General features: G+C 49.2%; 1 protein-coding gene across 5 annotated transcripts in view; it reads right to left on the bottom strand.

Annotated features, from left to right (window-relative positions):
- LOC119958886 (disintegrin and metalloproteinase domain-containing protein 23-like) overlaps positions 1-13,699 on the bottom strand; it is a 243,561-nt gene that overhangs the window by 61,160 nt on the left and 168,702 nt on the right. For all 5 annotated transcript variants that reach the window (XM_038787411.1, XM_038787403.1, XM_038787419.1 and 2 more), the window contains 4 exons: positions 12,871-12,951; positions 8,053-8,103; positions 7,871-7,934; positions 5,313-5,418 (listed from right to left, as the gene is read on the bottom strand). In XM_038787411.1, coding sequence (XP_038643339.1) covers positions 5,313-5,418; positions 7,871-7,934; positions 8,053-8,103; positions 12,871-12,951 — 302 coding nt within the window. The remainder of the gene's footprint in view (positions 1-5,312; positions 5,419-7,870; positions 7,935-8,052; positions 8,104-12,870; positions 12,952-13,699) is intronic.

The raw sequence follows: 13,699 nt of genomic DNA, 5'->3' as shown, positions 1-13,699 counted from the left end.
AGCTTGGGTCACTGTCTGTACGGAGTCTGCACATCCTCCCCGTGTGTGCGTGGGTTTCCTCCGGGTGCTCCGGTTTCCTCCCACAGTCCAAAGATGTGCGGGTTAGGTGGATTGGCCATGATAAATTGCCCTTAGTGTCCAAAATTGCCCTTAGTATTGGGTGGGGTTACTGAGTTATGGGGATAGGGTGGAGGTGTTGACCTTGGGTGGGGTGCTCTTTCCAAGAGTCGGTGCAGGCTCGATGGGCCGAATGGCCTCCTTCTGCACTGTAAATTCTATGTAAATAAATTGATGCACGATTAATTGTACGAAGACTAAGGTTGGATATAACTGTGGCTTTATTGCAGTACGCTGTGTGGCCTCCCACAGCAGCTGGCGAAATGGCTGCTGAATAGAGGACATGCATATTTATACTCCTCCTACTGGGCGGAGTCAGCAGGCAGGGCCTACCTGTAGTTCGCTAGGTCCTATCTTACATCACCTAGTACAGGTGTAACAGTGTTTTACCACAAGGTGCAATATATGCAGGTGATGCAGGATTCTATGGCTTATTTATTGCTTCTTTTTAACAAACAATTAGGATGATGAGACAAAGGGCGTAATTTTCCGGAAAGGTTTCGAAGTGTGGTAGCGAGTGGGAACTGCCGCGAGTTTCCCGGCACTCAGCACAGTGAGGCCGGCAACACTTTTCAACATTAATTGGCTCACTTAACGAGGTCCCACGGGCTTCTTGCCACAAATGAAGGCTCGCCAGCTGATTCGCCAGGACCGCGCTCGCCAGCTCCCCGCTATCAAGGTTGGGCAGCACTTAAACAGCTGGGGCATGAACCAACTACCCCTCCATCCCAAGGTGAATCCCACGGGGAGAGGGCCAACCCGGACCCGTCCCATGCAGTGGCGACGGTGGCTACCAGCTCCCCCGCGTTCCTCCTCTCTGATGAGGCCACCTCTTGTTGTCAGAGACAGGACAGGGCGGCACGGCTGTGCATGTGCCGTCGACAAGTTTACTGGATCTCTCCGGCCCCATAGCCCCCAGAGAATGCCCGCCAGGGGCATCAAAAGCCACAAGACGAGGTAGGCAGCTGGTTGGCTCCATCTCAGATGTGCACCCTGGGGTGACACCTAAACGTAGCGGTAGAGCTAGGAAGGTCAGGCCTATCAAGGATCAGTGCGGGCACTGAGGCATGAGGAGAGGGTTAGGAGGGTAGGTAGGGGGTGAGGGGAAGAGTGGGCGGCATCATCGTGAGTGGGGACTGTATGGCACCTGTAACACATTAAAAACATTTGAGTACAACCAGTATGAAGCCTCTCACTTTCTCCCGCAATGCGGGTTGACCTCCGACTCCTTGGCCCATCTCTCCAGGCATCTCTCCCTCCCCGTGGCACTCACCCACCCTCTGGCCGTGGACGTGTCCCCAGAGCGGTGTCCCATCCCCTGGGTGTTCGGATGTTGGCTGCTGTATGTGTGGTGTTGCCTCCTGCAGCGCTCAAGCACAGTGTCCATGCATCACAGTCTGATCAGGATGCTGGGCAATGGCTCCCACAAACTACATGGCCCATGAGAATCCACTTGGGTTGTATAAAGCGCTCACTTAACCACGACTGCCAGTTCCCTATTAGTAATAGCCTTCAGCCGCACAGCCAGAGGCCTCAGCAGTCTGTGGGGGTTATGGGTGGTCGGTGGAGCAGACAAGCAGTGGCTGGGGTTGCCCCCGGAAACGGATCCAGGGGTTGGCATGCAGATGCTGTGTGCAGTTGCCACGCCCCAGGTTCTCCCCCCCCCCCTTCCCATGGCGGCCCACTCCTCCAAAGGTTCCCTCTCCCAGTCAAGGGTCTCCTATCTCTGCTGAGCACTAGGCTGGCAGGACCAGCACTCCCGGGCTCTTTGCTTGTGAGCAAAGATGGCTACTCACCTCCTTGGATCCCCACAGAAGCCCTTTCACCAGGTGTGGTGATATAACCACTGTGCCCACAGGGAGCTTGTGTATAAATATGCGTGTGAGTCACTCAGACCTTAGTCTACAGTTGCAGATGGAAGAATAGCATCGCACAGCAATAAAGCCTCTATTGTATTTGTCTCTCGTCTTTGAGTATAATTGTTAGCGCCACACCAGGTTCACATTTTTGAAAAGGAGTACTAATCGGTGCCAGCGTGATCACTTGCTGGGGAAGCTGGTGAATGATGGGAGTCTGTTGGATATGGAGTGGCTCACGTTAATTATCTGGAAATAGGGCTTAAGTGGTGATAATTGGTTTCTCGACACGCTACGGCAAGATCACGATTTCCCCTACGGAAGCATACCGGTTGCATCTCAATCCGTTTGGCGCCTGGCGTGGTTCTCGTTGTCGGCCTCTCCTGCTATTCACCGACCTCATTTCGCTCAAGCGACAGTGCCATTTGGTCACGCCCCTTTTTGGCGGAGTTCCGATTCCAACACCTCGCGGGTCTTGGGTGCATCCCGCAAGGCGTGGAGGCTGCCGGGAGGCCTGCGAGAGGCTTCACCAGGGATTCACCGGCCGCGTTGTGATCTCTCTCCCTCTCTCTCGAGTGCATTTTTATTCTTTTAAATGGACATGTGAGCTAGATTACTGTGGAGCTGAAGCAAACGGTAAATATGCAGCTAAAGGATAGGGGTGAGGCAGTGATGTAGCAGTGCTGACAATGGACTAGTCGTCAGAGACCCAGGTTCAAATCCACAGCAGACGGTGAAACTTGATTTCAATAAAAATCTGGAATTAAAAGTCGAACGATGACCATGAAACCATTGTTGATTGTTGTAAAAACCCACTTGGTTCACTATTTCTCTTTAGGGAACAAAAACTGGACTGGCTGACATGTGACTCCAGACCCACAGCAATAAGGGTGACTTTTAAATGCTCTCTCTGCAAGCTACTCAGTTCAAGGGCAATTAGGGATGGGCAACATGCTGGCCCAGCTAGCAACGCCCACATCCCATGAACAAAAAAACAAACAAACTGCGGTTCAAAACAGACCCTGGTGAAGAAGCAGGGAAAAGGCTCTGAGAATAGAGCTGTAACCGTGTTACTCTGTGGTACAGTTAAAAAAGGTTAGAAAGTTGAAGAGAGGGAGACCAGAGATTGTGGATCAGACACGACCACTGCTGCCGCTTCAGTTTAGCCAGAGCCAACCAAACCATTACAGAGGTCAGGGTCTCTTGGATCCTGTGTCATCACGATGGCTGTGAACCTTAGGTAAGGAGGTTGTGCAGGGTATGTGCTGCTTGGGCGTCAACTGTATCCAGGAACTTTGGATAGAATATGACTGCTGGTGAAAGCTATTCAAGAGTCACGTCTATTGGGTGGGAAATGAGAGATCTTGCAGGTATCACCGGCAAGGCCAACATTTATTGTCCATCCCTAACTGCTGATTGGGGCAGTTAAGAATCAAGCACATTGCTGTGGGGTTTGGAGTCACATGTAGGCCAGACTGGGTAAGGACAGCAGATTTCCTTCCCTAGGCGACATTAGTGAATCAGGTGTGTTGTTACCACAAGTGATGATCGGTTTTCATGGCCCTGTTACTGAGATTCGTTTTCAATTCCAGATTTTATGAACTGAATTTAAATTCTACCAGCCGCCCGTGGTGGGATGTGAATCCATGTTCCCTGGCCATGAAGCCAGGCCTCTGGGTTACTAGTCCAGTGGCATTATCACTGCACCACCATCTCCCAAGCTTGTGCCAAGTGTTTGACAATCCAGGTATAAGATGCTGAGACCAAGGGCGAGATTTGTTTTGGCCTCGATAAGGCAAGGAAGGAGACTGCAGAGTGCATAAATTTGCACTGCTGATTGCCAATTATGGGCTTTTAAAGACCTATCAGGGCCTATTGAAATTTTCCACTTGGTCTCTAGCACACTCTGCCCCCTCCACACCACCCAATTGACCCAAAATCCTGCCCATAATCACTCCCTTTACTTGATCGCTTGAAAGATCAGCCTAAAACGTTAGTTCGGTTTCTCTCCACAGATGCTGCCAGGCCTACTCAGCCTTTTCTGCTTGTTTTTCACTCGCTATGACCAGTTGGGTGCCTGCCGACGGGGTGTACATCACAGGAAAAACGAGGCCTAAGAAGCTTCCCCGTGAAATGCGACACTGCAACGCCCCGTGCAGAGACAATTAAGGTCACATGATCAGCCCTACAAGACTGGAGTCCGATCCCCAACCAAAGGTCCAATTAATTTCCTTCCCATACCTAGTAGTGCATGCAGGTAGACTTTCGCCTGTTTCCTTAGTAATTCCCAAAACAGATCGCTAGCCTGTCGCCAGGGGATTATAGCTTGAGGGGAGCCACTCCACATTTAAGCGTGGCTGACCAGGAATCTCTCCATAGTCCATAGAATTTACAGTGCAGAAGGAGGCCATTCGGCCCATCAAGTCTGCACCGGTCCTTGGAAAGATCACCCCCCGTAAGTGCTCCGCCCTATCCCCGTAACCTCATTCAATGTCTTTGGACACTGAGGGCAATTTAGCATGGCCAATCCACCTAACCTGCACATCTTTGGACTGTGGGAGGAAACAAGAGCAGCTGCAGGAAATCCACAGAGACACGGGGAGAACGTGCAGACTCCGCACAGACAGTGACCCAAGCCGGAATCGAACCTGGGACCCTGGAGCTGTGAAGCAACCGTGCTAACCACTGTGCTACCGTGCTGCCCTACTCACCATCAGCGTCTGGCATGTTTGGAGGGATTTCTGCAGGTTGACACACAACCTGTTTGCCGCGTAATCAATGCACCTTCCTTGGCCATTAATTCTGGGTATAGGACTTGAACCCGGAGCTTCTGGCTCAGAGGAAGGGACCTCCACGCAACCGAAGGTGGGTGCCACCGAGTAAAATTCCACTCTGGGGACCACACCTCGTAAATGTATTGCCCAAGGAATACAATAAGGACATGTGACGCAATTGCTGCTGCTTATATTCACCACAGCCATTGGACAGAGGGCAATCTGCAGAGACTCCACCATCTCAGAGGTTTGCTTTTGTGCAGCCGCTTTACCTGAACTCATTGGGGCCAAACGCTCTTGAGGCACCCTCAATTTACGACGCGAGAGCGAGGTTGGTAATCAAAAGGCTTTAATCTACAGAGAACTGAACAGCATCCGAGAGAAGTGTGCTCACCACATGGCGCCTTATCCTATATACCGTTTCCTGGGGGCGTAGCCAGAGGCGGAGTTCCCCAGGGTTCCAAGCATCTTAAAGGGGCAAGGTATTAAAGATCAGGTACCGTTTACAGCAGTTATTAATACCGTTCATCACAGCTCTCTTCATTATTAACCAGTTGCTACTTACTGTTTACTGCACTGCAGCCATTTATTACCATCCTTTCCACAGTTCCCTTTCTCGGTACCTTCAGTGTTAAGCTTCTCGTAGCAGAACTTGTCTGAACTGCTGGCCTCTGTGGATGAAAAACGCTGTCAAAAACCACATATCCATTCATAAAGAGAGCCCCCAAAGCAGGCAGGCCCCCGCAAAGTTGGGGAGGGGGAGGCGGGAAATCACTGAGGACCGGGGTGGAAACGGAGCTCTCTGATAGGAGGGACCATCCCCTCTGGATTACCAGGATTTAGCAGGCTTGCCCTCACATGGCAGAGGAGCCCTGCCACAGGAAAAATACCAGAGAAGGCAGGAAGGGGCCCTTAACTTACCCCTTGAGTTGGACTCCAGGATGATCTGCCTTTACTGCTGCTGGCAACATGGCAAGACAGCCGGACAACAGTGGGGAGACCACTTGCCACTTTCCCCGCCATTTTAGCCCAGTCTCTATGGCTCCATAAAATTTAGGCCATTCATCCATTATGGCACAGAAGGAGGCCATTCAGGTTAAGTCCCTTGGTGCTGGACTTACCCCACCAGAGGAAAGAATGCCTTTCTATTGACTATCGTCACCTTAAACACCTCAATTAGATCACCTCATAAACCTGTACACTCAAAGGAAGCTTAGTCTATGCAACATTATTTAATCTTTTGGACCTTGGTATCATTCTCGCCGATCAACACTGCACCCCCTTCAAGGCCAGTATGTCTTCCTTGAGGTGTGGAGGCCATAACTGAATGCAGCTGGGGCCTAACCAGCACTTTATACAGTTGGAAGGTAACTTCCCTGATATTGGGGCTAACAGTCCATTAGCCATAATTGTTAATAGAATCAGAGTTAGTTGGTAAAGTCAAATCTAAGACCCAGTTTTTTTTCTGAGAGAGCTTACTGACCTTTCTCATTCTCAACATTCCTCTCCCACCCAGTGCCACAGCTGTTCCTTAATTATATTCTCTTTTTATATAACCCCCAAAAAATCAATAAGTTAAACCAAAATGCCATTCCTGGGGTGATGTTGCACCCCAGCCCCCACAATGGCCACTGGTTGCAGAGGGCCTGAAGAGTGCCGGTGGACACAGTGTACTCCCTCTTCGAGGCCACCCGTGGCAACTAGCGGCTTTTCACAGTAACTTAATTGAAGCCTACTCGTGACAATAAGCAATTTTCATTTCATTTCATTTCATTTCACATTCATGTCAAAATCCAGCATGCAAACACAGCTGCGGACAGCAACACTACTAACATTTCAGATGGTCAGATCCACGGGATAATTACTCACTTATTATGAGAAGCACGCGCAAAATCAAAAAATTAAGAGGAAGAAGTAGCAAAAATAGGAAAATGGGTGAAGAGGACAGAATGGTAAAAGAGTTGGGAGCTGGAATATTTTGTTACTCAACAGAAAGGGAGACCATTGTGCTTAATTAGTAACGAGGCGATTGCAGTCCCCCCAAAAAACAATGCTGATGTTGAACATGGTGCTATTTAACGTCCGTTTTCTTTGGACCCAGCAAGGCATGCACCGTCGAGGCTGCACTCACCTCACTTCCTGCACTGACAAACTCAGGAAGAGTATTCGCAGATCAGGTCATTTCTAAATGCCGCCCCAATCTCCCCCCCCCAAGGCACCCCACCGCGGCCTCCAGATCCCCCTCCCCTGCTGCACGCAACATACCTCTTCAGGGCAAGGCACCCCCAGACCCAATTCCTGGCATGCGCAACCTGACACCTGGCCACCTTGGCACTGCCAGTGTGGCACCCTAGCATTGCCCCTGCAAGCCTGGCAGTGGCACCCAGGCAGTAACAGGGTGCAATGCCAAGGTTTCCAGGTGGCAGTGCCAAGGTGCCAGGCTGTAAATGCCAAGGTGCCTGGATGTCAGCAAGAGTGCCAGGGTACCATCCTGCCCAAAGCCCGACCACCCAGGGATTTGTAATGGCCTGGGAAACCCCTATGTGCCGTTATGCCTGGTACGTTTGTGTAGACCAGTACTAAACAATGCCGTGGTGAGGTCAGTTCTTCCAGGCGAGGCTGTTATTTACCGGCCCCTGTAGAATATGGAGCAGACAATGGCTCATGTAAATGTGTTCATTTGGATCTCGCCCGGCGAGGGCGATATCCAGATTGTGACGTCCTGCGCAATGTTGTTAAATCGCGCAAGGCATTTCAAGCCTCGCGAGATTCAACAGCCTCGTCACATCATCAAGTAGGGCCTGACGAGACCATTAAATCGCGCTCCTAATCTAAGGAATCCTGTGGAGCACAGATCCAACCAGATGTCATAATAATAATATAAGCATAAATATTAACACTTGTTTTTCTCCATTTGGAGTTGAAGCCAGTTCTATTAATATATGAATGTTTATTTAAACATCTTATGTAACTGGTTCTGAAATATTTGGCATGTATTTAATCTTATTCCTGAGGTTATGGTTAATGCAGATGCCCAATTTCACTCAAGCGGCCGACTCACCAGCCTAGGTTGCCCGTTACTGCTCTTTGGGGATGGTAACACAGGGAACATGCTTCACTTACTTGAGCCCCAGATCAGTTTGCACTGGTTGTCCCTTGTTTTGCATTCTCCACTGAAGCATCGTCCCTGCAAAGTGATAAAGATCCATGGTCAACTTTGCCTCTGGGCCACTGAGGGCAAGGGTCAAACCTCATTACATAAAACATGCCGACAGGAGCCTGGATGAATGCTAAATGGCACCTACTTGGCTGAGGTCACAGCTATATCCATCCTGCTTGTGAAGGTTGGGGGCGCACTGGGAAAAGAAAACCCATGATAAACACAATGAAAATTGATGACATAAGTCACATGCACAGGAAATGGCCATTCGGTCTAACCAGTCCATGATGCCTCACCTGAGCTATCTGTCTTCTTTCATCTAAACCTATCATCGTAACCATCTATTCTTATCTCCCTCGTGTCTATATTTAGCTTCCTCTTCAACAATACATCTCCACTATTCACTTCAACTCTCCCTGTTGTGGTGAATCCCACATTCTCACCTCTCTCTGGTTAAAGCAGTTTCTTCTGAATTCCCTATTGTATTTCTTGGTGACTGTCTTATAATGGTGGCCTCTGCACTTCCCTACAAGAATAAACATTCTCACTGCATCGACCCTCATGAAACCTTTCATAATTGTAAATCTTATTGGTCAACTCTCAGCCTTCCTTTTTCAAGGGAGATGTGACCCAGCCTGTCAATACTGTCTCCCCACCCCTGCATTTCCGCTATCATCCTTGTAAATTTTCTCCGCACCCTCTCCAGTTCCTCAACACCCTTTTTCTAATAATTCAGAAGGACTGATTGACTGGCCTCCTTCGCATACCCCAACCAAAAGCTATTCCCTCCGCAATGGCACATGCGGGTTAACATCAAGCAAAATGACTGGATGTATCATCCCTGTACGTGAGCACGCATGGCAACACAAACTATAATAATAATAATCTTTATTATTGTCACAAGTAGGTTTACATTAACACTGCAATGAAGTTACTGTGAAAATCCCCGAGTCGCCACACTCCAGCGCCTCTTCGAGTATACTAAGGGAGAAATCAGAATGTCGAATTCACCTAACAAGCATGTCTTTCAGGATTTGTGGGAGGAAACCGGAGTGCCCGGAGGAAATCCCCGTAGACAGGGGAAAACGTGCAGACGCTGTACAGTGACCCAAGCAGGAATCGAACCCAGGATCCTGGTGCTGTAATGCAACAGCGCTAACCACTGTGCTACCTGCCCCCGCTGCCCTGTGTACAGCACGGTAGCAAAGTGGTTAGCACTTGTGCTTCACAGCTCCAGGTCCCAGGTTCGATTCCCGGTTGGGTCACTGTCTGTGTGGAGTCTGCATGTTCTCCCTGTGTCTGCGTGGGGTTCCTCCGGGTGCTCCTGTTTCCTCCCAGAAGTCCTGAAAGATGTGCTATTAGGTAATTTGGACATTCTGAATTCTCCCTCTGTGTACCTGAACAGGCATCGGAGTGTGGCGACTCAGGGCTTTTCACAGTAACTTCATGAAAATCGCTTATTGTCACGAGTAGGCTTCAATGAAGTTACTGTGAAAAGCCCCTAGTCGCCACATTCCGGCGCCTGTCCGGGGAGGCTGGTACGGGAACATTGCAGTGTTAATGCAAGCCTACTTAGAACATAGAACATACAGTGCAGAAGAAGGCCATTCGGCCTATCGAGTCTGCACCGACCCACTTAAGCCCCCACCCTATCCCTGTAACCCAATAACCCCTCCTAACCTTTCTTAGTCACTAAGGGCAATTTATCATGGGCAATCCACCTAACCTGACATCTTTGGACTGTGGGAGGAAACCGGAGCACCCGGAGGAAACCCACGCAGACACGGGGATAATGTGCAGACTCCGCACAGAAAGTGACCCAGCAGGGAATCAAACCTGGGACCCTGGCGCTGTGAAGCCACAGTGCTAATCACTTGTGCTACCCTGCTGCCCAATCTTTACTTGTGACAATAAAGATTAGAATTTTAAAAAAAAAATAACCACTGTGCTACCATGCCACTCAACATATCCTCTTGCGCAAAATATATCTCGACCAATTGGGCTCAGGAGGTAAAATTAATCAGGAGACCAAAGATATCTCCTATGCTGGGTACCTTTTTGGTAATAATAGGATATAAATTGCTGTTGCCACTATTTTTTTTAATGAAAAATGCATCAGGCTTTGAGAGTTGTTCAAGGCCAACATTTACTGCCTGGTTACCCTGAAGAGCAGGCAGTCGGCGTTCTGGAACTGCTGTGGTCCATGCGGGGAAAGGTCCTCCTGCAAAGATCTTTCATTCAAGTAATTTTTAAAAACCAAGTAGCTTGCAAGGCAGGGGAGAGTTAGAAGCCATGCACATTGATGCGGCAATGGACAGGTTGTTCTGGGATGATAGTTGGAAGTATTTCTTCACACAAACTGTGGGGGAAACCTCAAAACCTCTCTCTCCCTCAAACAAAAAGCTGTTGAGGCCGCGGGCCTATTAAGAATTTCACGAGTGAGATGAGTAGAGTTTTGCTGGTAAAGAAATGTGGAACCACGGTGAGTTGGTGATGTTAGGATACAGATCAGATCGAATATAGTTTAATTGAACGGAAGATCAAGTTCCAGAGGCTAAATAGTGCACTCCTTTTCCACAGCACTACACCATTCCAATCTCCGAGCTCATCTGGTTTAGATTGGCCGACTGCCACACTGCACTGATCGAACAAGGAAAGGTTATTTTGTTTGGAACATTCTGCTCCACCTTCTCCATCCCCCTCCCCAATGGTTTGTTTGAGGTTGCGCGGTTGTTTGAAGGCATGTAGTGGGGATGACCTTGGCAAGATGTTCGTCTTCATCGATGACATGTTGAAGGCTGCGAAGAAGATGTCGTAGTTGCTCCGCTCTGGGGAAGTACTGGACGATGAAGAGTACTCTGTCAGTTATGTCCCGTGTTGTCTTCTGAAGAGGTCGGTGAGGTTTTTTGCTGTGGTGAATTGGAACTGTCAATCGATGAGTCGAGCGCCATATCCTGTTCGTATGTGGGTATCTTTCAGCGTCTGTAGATGTCTGTTACGCTCCTCCTCGTCTGAGCTGATCCTGTGTATACGGAGGACTTGTCCATAGGGGATGGCTTCTTTAATGCGTTCAGGGTGGAAGCTGGAGAAGTGGAGCATCGTGAGGTTATCCGTGGGCTTGCGGTAAAGCGAAGTGCTGAGGTGACCTTCCTTAATGGAGATGAGTGTGTCCAAGAATGCAACTGATTTTGGAGAGTAGTCCATGGTGAGTCTGATGGTGGGATGGAACTTATTGATGTCATCGTGTGGTCGTTTTGGTGATTCTTCGCCATGGATCCAAAGGAAAAAGTGTCATCGATGTATCTGGTGGATAACGTCGGTTGAAGGTCCTGTGCGGTGAGGTGGTCTTGTTCAAACTTGTGCATGAAGATGTTGGCATATTGAAGTGCGAATTTGGTCCCCATGGCTTCATCGATGACATGTTGAAGGCTGCGAAGAAGATGTCGTAGTTTCTCCGCTCTGGGGTGTCTGGAAGAAGAACTTGTTGTCGAAGATGAAGATATAGTGATCCAGAATGAAGCAGATGAATTGCAGTATTGCGTCTGGAAATTGGCAGCTGTCGGTGTTGAGTCCTGAGGCTGTTGTAGCAATGCCGTCGTCATGGGGGATGCTGGTGTAGAATGCTGAGATGTCCATTGTGACGAGGAATGTTCCTGGTTCAACTGGTCCATGTGTGCTGAGTTTCTGTAGGAAGTACATTGTGTCGCGACAGAAGCTGGGCGTTCCTTGTACGATGGGTTTCAGGATGCCCTCGATGTAGCCAGAGTGGTTCTCACAAAGGGTTCCATTGACTGATACGATAGGACGGCCTGGTGTGTTGGCCTTGTGTATTTTCGGGAAGCAGTAGAGATATCCAATGCAGGGAGTACGTGGGTCGAGAGCACGTAGGGTGCTCTGAAGGTCTGGATCCAAGGTCTTGATCAGTCTGCGAGGCAGGAATGTTCCCTTCCAGTCAGGGAACGCTTCAGCAGTCAGGGGCATTCAGCCTCTGATCTTCGAGTAAGCGTTCTCCAAGGCGGCCTTCAGGACGTGCGACAACGCAGAATCGCCGAGCAGAAACTTATAGCCAAATTCCGCACACATGAGTACGGCCTCAACCGGGACCTTGGATTCACGTCGCATTACATTCACCCCTCACCATCTGGCCTGGGCTTGCGAAATCCTACCAACTGTCCTGGCTTGACACAATTCACACCTCTTTAACCTGGGATTACCCCTCTCTCTGGATCTATAAAGACTTAATTACCTGCAAATGCTCGCATTCAAAGCATTGTCTTGCATCTTTGACTTTGTCTATATATATATGTTTCTGGAACCTACCTCTTCCTTCACCTGAGGAAGGAGCAGTGCTCCGAAAGCTAGTGATTTGAAACAAACCTGTTGGACTTTAACCTGGTGTTGTAAGACTTTTTACTACGCTCGCTCCACAGATGCTGACTGACCTGCTGAGTTTATCCAGCCTTTTCAGTTTGGATTGCGGGTGCCCTGTTTGCAAATGACCCCATCACTCCAACTTTGGATGGTAATCAACAGTCAACCATGAGGGAAGATGTTGTGGGGATGGGAGTCGGGTAGAGGGGAGGGAAACGGGGATGGTCAGCTCCATCAGCACGGTAGCACATGTGGCTAGCACTGTGGCTTCACAGCGCCAGGGTCCCAGGTTCAATTCCCTGCTGGGTCACTGTGCGGAGACTGCACGTTCTCCCTGTGTCTGCATGTGTTTCCTCCCACAGTCCAAAGACATGCAGGTTAGATGGATTGGCCGTGCTAAATTGCCCTTAGTGTCCAAAAGAAAAGGTTAGGAGGGGTTATTGGGATCGGGTGGATGTGAGGGGTTAAGTGGGTCGGTGCAGACTCAATGGGCCGAATGGCCTCTTTCTGCACTGTATGTTCTATGTATCTATGTATCATTCTTCCATCCCTCCTGAATTTTGGGCCCTTCAATAGAATGGACAATACATACCTGGCCAGAGTCTCCCGTGCAGTACTCCGCTATATCGCAATCATTCACTGCATCTCGACAATCATACCCTCGCTTTATGAACTGAGTATAAAAACACATAACATCACTGAGTTACTTACTGACCTTTGAAGAGAATTCTTTTAAAAATCACTTCCAAAAGGTATATCTTGTCCCCAAGGCAGACAGCAGCCATGACTGGACTTTCCACCGCCTGGAGGAATGGGGCAGGGCGGAAACTTTGCCATAAATGAATTGGACAACCTTATAAAGACCTTTGTCCAGGAGAGACCTACGTGGAGGGACCTCCTGATTGAAGGGGCACAATTCTTCGAGGATACCCGATCGCAAGAGGAGGCCAAAAAAGGAGCCTGAGAAAGGAATACTAGCTATCTGGAATGCAAGGACCGATCCTACCTCCCAGAAACACCTGGCAAGTGTGCGGTCGAAGATGCGGCTCTAGAATCAGACTCATCAGCCACGCAAGAATCCAGAGAACCCATGACCAGTAACACGGAGTTTCTGAGGTGGACAAACAAACTACCGAAGAAACGGTAGTTATGGTGTAGGAGTTGGGTTGGGCCGGTTAAACTTGAGCAAATGAATGTTAAACTGTCAAACAGAATTGCGGTTCCTCTTCCTACCCGCATAGCTCAATTGCTCACAGCTCACCTGGTCAACTCTCTTACATTAAACTGCTACATTGTCATGCTTCCCCAACCCTCATCCTCACCCCCCACACCCTGCATTTCCAGGCAAATTGGTTAGCAGGCATTAATCCCATGGAGATTATGGAAACAGGGCACATACAGAGTTATGGTGAAGCTAGTTT

The sequence above is a fragment of the Scyliorhinus canicula genome, chromosome 2 (assembly GCF_902713615.1).
Source record: "Scyliorhinus canicula chromosome 2, sScyCan1.1, whole genome shotgun sequence".
Taxonomy (NCBI): domain Eukaryota; kingdom Metazoa; phylum Chordata; class Chondrichthyes; order Carcharhiniformes; family Scyliorhinidae; genus Scyliorhinus; species Scyliorhinus canicula.
Note: the sequence above shows the minus strand (reverse complement) of the source record. Positions and strands in the feature narration are given on the sequence as shown.